At 36.7% G+C, this 12062-nt stretch overlaps 1 protein-coding gene across 1 annotated transcript; it reads right to left on the bottom strand.

Moving 5' to 3' along the window:
- Positions 1–3114: 3114 nt before the first annotated feature.
- Positions 3115–10654, bottom strand: rnf114 (ring finger protein 114). The gene is made up of 6 exons (XM_014989196.2): positions 10463–10654; positions 9762–9912; positions 9465–9571; positions 5773–5887; positions 5563–5670; positions 3115–5451 (listed from the first exon to the last, which is right to left on the bottom strand). The coding sequence occupies exons 1-6, from the start codon at positions 10597–10599 to the stop codon at positions 5386–5388; spliced, it is 684 nt and encodes a 227-aa protein (XP_014844682.1). The 5' UTR covers positions 10600–10654; the 3' UTR covers positions 3115–5385.
- Between the last annotated feature and the right edge of the window lie 1408 nt (positions 10655–12062).

Below are 12062 nucleotides of genomic sequence, written 5' to 3'. Positions count from 1 at the left end.
TCTCTCTCTCTCTTACTCAAGACAAGAGAGAGAGTCAGAAGCACCTTGTCTGCCCTATGACCAAGTTCTGACATGAGTCTGGTGGAATATTTAATAATTCCTCTTAACTGAAATGTTAGGACTAATTTTTTTCTTGGCATATACCAGACTTTGATTCATATCCCATGCATTTTATTTTACACTTGAGGTCAAGGTCATTCCTGAAGAGCTTAACAAAACAAATTGTGATGTGTTTAAGTTTATTGAGGTAGTATTCCTTCATTATTTAAAATATTTTGATCATTGCACCTCTGTCGTACAATTATTCTTGACTCTAATGTTAAAAATATATGCATACTGAGCATATGAGGCAAGTCAGTGCCTTAAATTAGCTCTGAAAAGAAGGATTTAAATTATTCAGCCCAAATTATGCCAGCACCAAATTTGCGGCTACAAAGAATTTGTGGGTTTCCTGCAACTTGCTTAGAGACGTTTATCCAAATATTAGAGGGTGAATGGGTAAATCAAAGACTCAATTCAGTTGACTGTGCTTCCTTGGAAAGGAAAACCTTTTACCAATTGACAGAATAAAATGATCTTGATTGCACTGTGTTAGGAAGCAGTCTGAATGTAATATAATTCAATCTGACTCTATATGATTGTATTGATTTGACTTTATATTTGTGGATGGAAATTGGATCCGTCTGTCTTGTAAAGTGCCTCGAAATAACATTTGTGAATTAGCCCTAAAGAAATAAACTGAATTAGCCCTTAATATCGGGGCCATAGATAGAGTGGAGAAAATGTACAGCTGAATTCAAACTTGTTCACCCAAATGTATTTTAAAGTCATTATGCTGTTGCTCTAACTGAAAAAAGAAAAGTCGTTGAAAGCATAAAGTCAAATTCTTCAATTAATAAGTGTAAAATTTCTGGCTCAAACTATAATGTGATATCTTTCCAAAAACCATAAATGGACACGTTGACAGTAACTTGTGGTAGAAAGAATTTATTCTACCTGGTTTTGTTCTACAGTGTCTATAAAAAAGTATTCATCTCCTTGAATGTTTTACTCTTTTACCAATTTTACAAATTAGTCATGATAAATACAATTTTTTTTGACAAAAAAACCCTTGTAATTTTAAAGTGAAAACTGATTTCTACAAAAATAATGAAAACTGAATAATACTATGCAAGATAAAATAAATATTTATAAATATTCATCCCCTTTAAATTGACTGACCTATTTCAACAGAGGTCCAGCCAATAAGTGTTAGGTGTCTCACAGTGAGTAGAATGGAGATCAGCTGAGTGCAGTGAGTGATTACAGTATACAGACACCTGTATCTGGAAGTCCTTTCACTGGTTAATCAGTATTCATGGATACAATAACAGATTATTGTTATTGTATCCATTGATTCAAGTAAATCAAAGGAAAATTTGGCAAGTACAGGTCAAGGAATGGATATTTAAAAAAAATCTCTGAGGCACCAAACATCCCCTGAACTTCAGTTATTTACATCATCAAGAAACAGAAGGACTACAGTGCATATGAATGTAAATGAATGCAGCAAAAATATAGGAAAATCCTTGAGGTGTTTCCATCCGGAAGAGAATATTTACTTTCCAGCAAGACGACACAAAGCATCAAGCTAAAGCTACAGAGAAATGCTTTGAAGACAAGAAGTTACATTTTCAGGAGTGGACCAGTCAAAGCCCGGAGCTCAATCTGATGGAGAATTTGTGGCAGGACGTGATATGTGGCAGCTGTTCTCCGTGCAACCTGACAGAGTTTGAACAGTTGAGCGTGCAAGAATGCAGTTAGGCTTCAGCGTCCAGATATGCAATCCTGATTAGGATCTGTCCACGTTCCACACACACCTCATGCAGCCAAAGGTGCATCTACTAAATACTTACTTGACAGGGCTGAATATTTAAGTGCTTATGTATATAAAATATTTTCTATTTGTCTTTATTTTGTAGAAATCTGTTTTTGCATGTTTTTTTAAATCCTGATTGATTTGTAAGAGCAATAACAAAGATAAACATCCAAGGAGGCGAATACTTTGCACAGCTCCTCCACCTCCACATCAGGTTTACTGGAATGTTTCCGAAACAGTCTGAATTAGAAAGAAAGCGTTCTTTGTGTATGATCCAAAAATGTTCTTTTGCGAGGCCCTTGTACCTGCTCTGCCTGTTTAAGCTGACCGGTTTCAGGGATCTAAATCATGCAAATTGAATGACTTTGCCTTTTAAACCATCAAAGGAGAGCCAGACAAGAACAATGCACTGGGTGAAAACAAGAGCTGTGGAGAAATGTCTTGATTAGTAGTGGCATTGTACTCTTACTCCAAAACAATTCAGCGTCATCCCTTTGGGCACATGTTGCATTAATTGCTGCCTCAATAGAGCCTGCAGACTCTACCATCTAATGCTCTCATCAAAGAAACAACACAGAGAACTTTATGAAATTTTTATTTAATGTTTTCCCTTCTCTTCCTTCCCCCCCCTGCCCCGTGCTTTCTTCCTTTTCTCTCTCGCCACCTTTAGCTCCCTTCTCCCTCTGAGGCGGCACCACCAAACAGACAAGAAATATTTCTTTCTGCCATGTTTTTCCATGCGACTTCCTTCCTGCCCAGAAGCACTCGAGTGTCTCGTTAGTTCTCTCACAGCTAGCATCACTCCTGTGTCTGCCAGGAGCAAAAACCTGATTGGAGGGGGGTAAGAAAACATAAGGTTTATAAGGTTCTTTGTAGAGCTATAAAGCTGTAGTATTATTAAGCTGCAGTGATTAGAGCTACAGAAGGCTCTAAAGGAAAGAGATGGGAGAATCCCCCCTCCCCGTGGACAGTGTACACTGAAGAGCCAAAGTTTCATCAGCAAGTTGTTACATTGCTAGAACATTGTTAGCATGATGTCCTCATTTCTTAAAAATAAAACAAAAGTTTATAGAAAGCTCTTATTTCCATAGTTTCTTCCCTGTGAAGCAGGGAAGAAACAGAGAAAGCTAACCATGACTATTCTTTCTTGCATTGATTTCCTTTACATGTGTACTGTAATGCGTTTGTGCCACTTCAACTTCCACATATTGCACATTTAAAGCCAAACCAAGGAACACAAAGCACACAGGTGTGACTTCAGATTGACACATGGCTTTAATAGAAAAAAAAAAAAAAAGTCCTGAAAAGTATGACATGCATTTGTATTCAGCTTCCTTTAGTCTGGTGCCCCTCCAATGAACCTGCCTATGAGTTAATAAGAGGAAAAATATACAGGTGTTAGGGCATTATGAAAATCAAGGAACACACCAGACACCCAACTGATCTACTAGTTAGAATAAGCCAGTCAAAATCCAAGACCTGAAAATGCTCACAGATTATGATCTTGACCAAGACTATAAATAAGAATGGTGAAAACTGTAGACTAACTGTGCACACATACCCCAAAGTACTGACTCATGGGGTCAGTACTTGAGTTTAAAGTATGACTTTGTGCTGGTCTATCACATAAAATCCCAGATCACTACATAGAGGGGTGTGGCTGTAATGAGATAAATTGGTATGAATGCATTTGCAATGCACTGTAATCAGTGACTGAAACGCACACAAACACACCTCCAATACATATAGGTATAAATCACAGCACCTGATATCAGAGTCCAAAGCTTAAATAATTAAAGATCTTTAATTTCTTGGGACTTAGCACACCCTGACAGCAGGGCTGATGAAAGAAAAACTAAGATATATTGAGAAAAGTGTGTGTGTGTGATATTTTAGGGGGGGAAATATCTCACATTAGAAACACATAGTAAAATAAAAACATGACTACATCAGAGGGGGACAAAAACTTTCACAACAGGCCTTATAAGTAGGACCAAACACTAGATAAGAGAAGAAAAAAAAAACAAAAAAAAAAACACAAAGGTTCGGTATGGGAGCTACTTAGTCTGCTTGCAAGGATATTCACGTATCAGTTGGTAAACCAAAAATGCATTGCTTCCATGTAAAAATTTGAATTACAGTCTAAAATTGATCTGAGACATCAAAAGTTATTGGAATAAAAATATTATGCAAAAGCATACAGGTAAAACGAAAGAAAAAATAAAAATAAAAATAACCCTACCCAGCCCCAGAAAACACAAACCACTGCTGGAATTTTCTAACCCTGCATGCAAGCAAAATTTGGGTGGCATTCGATATACGAACTAAGATTTTGAAGATATAAAAGCAATGTATTTTGGATTATTACGAGTTTCTATTCCAGCAACACGTCACAGCACTTTACATTTAAAGTTATAATACCTCACCATGTAATTTAAAGTTGTATTCATTGTATTTTCACTAGGACTAAATTATTTCACTAAAACCTATTTTTGTATATCTGTGATGCCGTCGTATAATGCACTTAAAACCAAAAAGCAAAATGAAAATGCATCTGAAAAAAACACTCATATAATGAAATCTAGGTTGATCTAGCGTTGTCACAACTAGAACTGTCAGGGAAAGGTAGAACTCTAGTGCCCCCTGGTGGCCAAAGAAACCGACACAAAAATTAGGGGGAAAAAATGACCCACACAACTAATTGATGGTGACCTTCTTGGATCTCCTAGTCCCCAGGATGATCTAGATTAGCCCTGTTAACTTTGGAAGTCAGAAATAAGATTTACTAGAAGGCACAAAGACACAAAGGGAGGAACATTACAATGAAGCAAACCACACCATCTCTGGTTCCATTTGACCCTACACAAATTATCCGTTTCAGCACATCCTGGGAAATAAAATGGAAAAAAAAAAAACACTCCAACCAGAAACAGCATAGATTTAAACAGACCCCTTTGTCTCTCTCTCGAGGTGGTTATTTTATAAGCACAGTCTTTCTTGGCTAGCACATTATTACTGTTGCTAGACAACATTCCCTCATAAAGTTTATTTGTTGGCAATATTCAGCCACCTAGTGGTCGAACCCTCTCATGAGATCAAGTACTGACCCTCCGCCCCCACGTCCCAACAACTTTGAAAGCTTTTGGTTGTACGACACTAGATTATTACTAAATAAATGGCTGAAAAGTAGTTAAAGTGATGCAAAACTAACTACAAAGAACACAGACTCAGTAGAGGGGAAGATAAAGGATTATCACACTGGAAACACTCCAGCCCTAAATCAAACAGTACAATGTGTTTCAATCACATACCATTATTTATTGTTTTATTTTAAATCTTTTAGATTTTGAAGATGCAACCCAATGTGCCCTTTAAATAATAATTATCCATAGTGATTCAGTACAACTGTCCTCTGGATAGATAAGTTGATGATACAGTGTGTTTTTTTTTTTTTTGTCTTTCCAAGACAATCTCCTGCTCTCTTCTCTGGATTCCTCTTTCCCTGCTGCTACATTGTTCCTCACACTTCACTTGTCCATGAGGGAACGCTGTAAAGCCTCCTGAATCATGGTGGCCTCATCTGTGGCGTAATCCTGCAGAACACCACAAAAGAAGAAAAGAAAAAAGAAAAAGAAAAAAAGAAAAAACATCACACAAGAAATTAGTTGAAAACCAAAGTCTATTACTGATGATGGTGTACTCACAACGAAAGTATCATAGGAGAAAGTGTGTCTGATCTTCAGGTGCTGGAAAAAGTCAGTACTCCTGTAGTTGGGGTCTCCCCAAGGCATTGAGGCACAGATAGGACACACCTTACAAAATGAGAGCAACAATAAACAATTTATTGATCATGATTAAAGAGAAAAAAAAAAAAAAAAACCAAAAAGGATCACACAACTTTGTGGAGTTCTCACCACTTGGCGCGTATCCCGTGCATGTTGGGTAGTGCAATGTTCAACTAGGCTGTCCTGATCCAGGTTCTGGCAGTTGCAGAAGGGACAGGAGAAAGTGAAGCGGTTTGGGACCGGGCTGAAGGACGGGAACAGAAATAATTCTGTGATCAGTCTTTTTACCCATGATTACAACAAACTGGAGTGTAAAGCTGAATTTGTTATGAATTCAGTTTATTAATTAAACTAAGGAACTTCTGGAAGACAACAAATGAAGTAACACAGAAGAGATGGTGCATCATTTTTCACGTAAAAACAAAAGCCATAGTTGACTTAAATTCCCAGAGTTTCCCCAAACATTTAGTTCTTTATAAAATACATGGCAGTCACTAGCTACATGAGAAAACTTTTATGTATGGCACAGGCATAGACCAGACAAAAAGGAAGGAATGGAAGACACAAGAAAGAAACCAAAAATAGGAGTGAGAAAGGAAGAACAAGGGGAAATGTATAGACAGACAGATAAAAGGAATGATATAAGAAAGCAAAGAGAGAGGAAGAAGAAACACAAGGACGAACACCAAGAATATAAAGAGGCAATAGAAGTGAAGGAACAAAGAAACAGAATGAGAAAAGGAGGATACAAGGAAGACAGGAAAGAGAAAGACAGAAGGAAAGAAGAACAAATGCTAGAAAGGATGGGCACAATTAATGGGCTAAAGATAAAGGCAAGAAAAGAATGACAAGGATAGAGGGCAGCATTAAAAAGGGTGAAGAACACATTGACGGACAGAAGAAAACAAGGAAGGAAGGACTCAAAGAAAGTCAGGTGGGGAAAGAAAGACAGGAGAAAATGCAAGGAAAGCCAAAAGAAAAAGAGGAAAGTAGGGAGAGGAAGAAACATGAGTCACAGGGAACGTCATGCAAGGAGGAGGAAGAAAAGGAGACAAAAGGAAAGGGGCGATTAAACGAAGTCAGAGACTATAGGATGGGGAATAGAGCCTAGAAATACAAATATTTTTTCTTAGACCATTTTCTTTTCCACACTTATCCAGACCTGGAAAATACTTCAAATCAAATGCCACACTTTTCCACACCGAGAAGAAGCACTATACCCATTTAATTATACATTATACTTCTATGCTTCCAATATACTCCTTTTGTCATTTTCTTTATACGCTATTCATTTTTTCCTGGTAAACTGTATACTTGTGAATTGTGCTATAGACATGAGTCTGCTTTGTTTTATAGTACTTTTTCTTTGTTACCAAATGACCTAAATAAATACTTCATTAGCAACTCTATACCTCAGTAATTCTGACATAAATAATGGATTATTTAAAAGAAGCATTTTAAATAAGCAGGATACAGTAAGATTACTGGTGCTCGTTAAGCTTTAAACGTTAGTCTCTTGCCTGAGCCAATGCTCTTTCAAAGATGGCCACTTAACAACACCAGCAGATTATTATACAACCTCAGAAAATAAAGCAGATTTACTTTCACTTTTGTTATAATGCACATTTTACATTTTGCTTCAACCAAGAAGGGATTTAAATGTACGAACACTGTGTATTTTCCTATTTACTTTTTACTCTGCAAAATATTCTGAAACTTCCATGCCTTAAGCTTATTGGTTTCTTCACTCCCCAAATATTTAACTCTAAGCAACAATACCAGTTCGTCAAGAACTTTGTTTCAAATTCCCTTTTCGGGGCAGGTTTCTCTAGTACCAGCACTTTCTACCTCTATTTTTAAACCTCTCTTTGCATACAGACTACACCCAAAAAGATTAAATTCATACCTGTAAAATACAGACTTTCAATGCGCTTGTTCCATGGATTAATTAAAAAGCACAACTGTGCAGTGAAAAAAAAAATAATACCGGTAATAATAATGTTTCCAATAAATACAAAAATGCAGCTTTTATTTATGGTGTCAATGAATTGACTGTATAAAAAGAAGAGCAACAACTTCAACTATCATCAGTTTTTCTTGAAGTTCACAATCGGTGCAATCAACAAACTGGTATTTCTGCAACATTTACATACAATTTTTCCAACTGTATCCTGACCCAAATCAACATAAAATACAAACTCTTGCTCATAAAATCCTAGGTGAATATTTTTCACCATTTATTTAGGAAAAAGAAAAAAAAAAATCATAAAACAAACCAAAGAGAAAAAGAATCAAAATACTACTTTGGAATAATGCTGATGCCTCACCAACCAAGATAACAAAAGTTATTTTGCAATTTCAGTGAAATATTTTCTATAGGCGAATACTGCCTATAGAACAGGCAATAAGCTGAATATTGCCTGTTCTATCAGTATTGAACTCTCCATCACTAAAAGTTAAAACAGTACCAGTGAGGGAATCACTTGGCAAACAATTTAACTGTTGGCATTATTTATCCTACAGACATCCATGCCAATGTTTCTTCTAAGATTAAAAACAAAAAAATAATCCCAGTTTTTTTTTTATTTCTTTTTTTTATACACCCTCAGATAACTTAACAGCTTACTGGTACCATAGACCTCTTATTACATAATCTCTGTTGCAGTTGAGTGTGTATGCAGTATTGTCCTTTCGCACAGTTCTGATAAGGCTCGGTTATAACTCCTCCTGCTGACTGTCCTTAACACGCAGGGCAAGGAGACAGTAAATGTCTGAAAGGATATCTTACTGAATTGGAATATCATTGAACAGTTATTCCAGTAATTCAGCTAAAAAGCTGAAACTGATCAATTCTTTACATACATAGTATAGAAATGTTTACTTGAAAGTAAACATTTCAAGTGTTTACTTGTTTAATGTTGATTACAGTTCGCAGCTAATAAGACATACAATTCAGTTTCTCAGAACATTAGAACATCTCATAACACCAGATTATGCGGTTAGGGGCTCCTTTTGGACAAATTAATGTCTCAGTGCAGTGCTGCATGAAGGTAATCAGCCTGTGGCTGTGTTGAGATGTTCAGGAAGCCCCGGCTGCTCCAATAGCTGCCTTCAGCTAGTCTGCAATGTTGGACCTGCTGTCTCTAATCTTTGTCAATAGATTCTCTATATAGTTTGTGTCAGTAGAATCAACTGACCAACTAACCTCCGTGATACTGTGATCAACAGAACACATAGAAGGATGAATTAAGTGCTCTAAAATTTCCATCTGCAGTGGCTTTGGACCAACACCCACAGATAACACAGCAACCCAACTTATTACTCACTGTGGAAACTTCACACTGGACCTCTACAAATTTGGAATCTGTGTCTCTCTACCAATTCCCCAGATGCCAGGACCGAATGAAATGCTAAATTTACTTTCATCCAAGAAGAGGACACTTGTGACCTTGTTTCTGGTTAAGCGCTACCCCATGTCCCAGATGCATCTGGGTGGTGGACTCCAGCCACGGTCCAAGGTTTGTGAATTTACAGCCCCCATCCTTCACAATCCTCTCAAGGCTATGGTTATCCACATTGTGTGTGCAACTTTTTGTGGCATTCTAATCAATGGAGTTGCAACAGGCAATGTAGAAGTGGGTTACAACAAGACTGCTCCTAAATTAAGGTCACAGTTTATGTCAGTGCAGTCCTACATTTATTCAACCAAACATAAGGCTATCATTAGATACAAATATTTTCTTATTCTTCTATTTAGTGTGAAGCAGTATGATTTTTCCCTCCAGCTTGAAACAACAAAGATTGTGCAGCATTTCCCTCACCTGATAATGGCAGGCTGACTTTGGGCAGTGCTCCTCACCCCCTCCTCAATATACTCCTGGTATTTTGAACAGGCAGCTGTGTGGCTCCTCATCTGAGAGAGGCCAACCTTGTAAGGAAACAAATAACATACCACTTTGTTATATTTATAAGAAGACAGTCTTTGTTGTAAGTAACACAATTATTACAATTTCAAACTGAACATAGAAATCGTAGTCACCAGGTGTCCTCAAATGTCAAATACATTTCACATGAAGCTGGCGATAGTCTTGGCTTACTAGAGTTTTACTTAATCTTACCTGAACTCCACATCCCTTGCAAGCTGCCACAGACGAGTGGATGAGGGCCTCTAAATCACCAGCTTTAGTCCAGTTGGTCAGAGCTGTCCTACATACAGCACACACAGGCTTCTGTGGACGCAAACATTCTTGCAAACAGCTCTGGCAGAACCTGCCAGGAAACAGAGGAAAGAATGCGATAATGGTGTGGTCAGAAGGAAATAAACTGACTATTATACGTGTTAGGGTTTTGTTATTCAAATCTAGCTTTTGTTTATTCTTTTATTAATAATTCACACACTTTGTTGGAGTCATTTCTTTTTTTTTATGCTACTGACATGAGCTTCCCGTAAAATCAAAGGAAAGTACCAAACTCAAGAAAGCGCAGGGAGTTGTAGTCTTTTATAGCACTTCTATCAGTCACTGTAATGGAAAATAAGACTACATGTCCCGACTGAGGCCTCCTTCTTGATGTAAACAAAACTGAAACTGATTTAGCAGGTTTTAATGGGGTTTTCCATATAATTTTAGAAACAAAGTAGAACAGCATAGTCTCGACAAAAAGCAGACAAAGGAACGCTTAACGTTTTGAGACTTTATCCAACAATGTCTTTCACGCTACCCCTTTTCTCTCATTGTTTTTAACTGCTATCGTTGCATCGTTGGTGGTAGCAGACGTGGGATAGGGGGAGGGAGAGGGAAAATTAGCACGAAATACTCACGTATGACCGCATTGTGTTGTTAGAGGAGTCTCGAAAATTTCAAGGCAAACTGGACAAACGAAATCCGACACGTCGCTGCTCCCGTCAGGGACACTCTTCTTGGGCTGTGCTGAGCTGAAACCTCCGAGCATCGCCATTTCTTTTCTTCACTGTGTCAGTCCCCAGCAACACCAACTGTAACAAAACGTCACTGGGTTTGGGTTCTTTTTTAAGCGCGAGGGGCGGAGCTTCGGGAATTACAATCACGACAACATTACAGCAAATATTGTACTCATGTAGACATATTAATCACAACTAATACAGTTTAAAACTGCCAGTTTATTTACAGTCTGTAACCCTGATCTCACTTATCTGTGGGTGAGATGAGTCTTGTTGATATACATTTTATATATATATATAAAAAATTACATATATGCATAAAATGTATAACATATATTAACAAGAAAAATAATCCAAATTATAGGATTAAATTATATAGAATTAAAAGTGTTACCTACCCCATGCATGAAGCTCTTGGTGAACTGGAGACTAGAGAGCTCCTGCGCTGACTTAACTTTTGCATAGGTGAACAAAAGAGTGTTTTTGTAGTTCCTTCAGCTGTTAGCACATAGCCACAACTGCTCCTAGCAAACTCAGTGAGTATTTACAACCCTTAGACATATGTAGCTTTTCCCATTTCAAATAACATTCCTTCTGGTATTTTGCACACAATTGTTTGCACAGTTTTTTTCACTTTAAAAAGTCCAGTGTTGCTTTTTTCATGAATTACACATTCATATTTTGTACATTGTTAAACGATCCTACTCAGTTGTATATTTCTTTGAATCGGAGTATGCTATTTTAATAACTATAATGGATTTTCTTATGATATAAATTTGTCCTTACAGTTTGACATGTCAACATGAATCTCAGCAAAAGAAATATATCCAGAAGACATACAAGGGTGTACACAAAAAAAAATGTCTTATTTGTATTTGGTAAGTCTTTTTTTTTTTGACATTGGTTAAAGTCGATGGCTGTCAGGGCTGTTTCTGAAATGCACTAATTTATTGTAGTTCTCAAGCCTGATAAATTCCAAAAATTCAATAATTTATCTTGAAAAATTAATTTAACACTACTGGGAAGATTATAGATATTCTGTTGAAACACAAATAATCAACTGATGGCAACCAGTTCTGATCTTCTCTCGATATTGCTTTGATCTGAGTCAGTCAGAAAACCTGTCTTTTCCCATCTCACATAACATTCTTCTCAACTGTCTTGATGCTATTATCATAAAGCTTTAGATAAAAGTAAATAAAATAAAGAACACTATATATATATATATATATATATATATATATATATATATATATATATATATATATATATATATATATATATATATATATATATATATATATATACTTTTTTTTGTTAAAGCTGTTTCATTATTTTTGTTGAAAAAATCAGAACTGTGCAAATAGTCATTCAAATTCAAAAAGGAAAATAAAAAGTGTGAAACCCGAAATAGAACATTTCCTCAATGTCTGTTTTGCTCTGAACAAGCATCTTTGTGTCTCACAGTGCCCTCTCTTCCTCAGCACGTGGGTGACACGAT

The sequence above is a fragment of the Poecilia mexicana genome, unplaced genomic scaffold (genome assembly GCF_051168715.1).
Source record: "Poecilia mexicana isolate PSO_F unplaced genomic scaffold, ASM5116871v1 scaffold_7, whole genome shotgun sequence".
Taxonomy (NCBI): Eukaryota; Metazoa; Chordata; class Actinopteri; order Cyprinodontiformes; family Poeciliidae; genus Poecilia; species Poecilia mexicana.
Note: the sequence above shows the minus strand (reverse complement) of the source record. Positions and strands in the feature narration are given on the sequence as shown.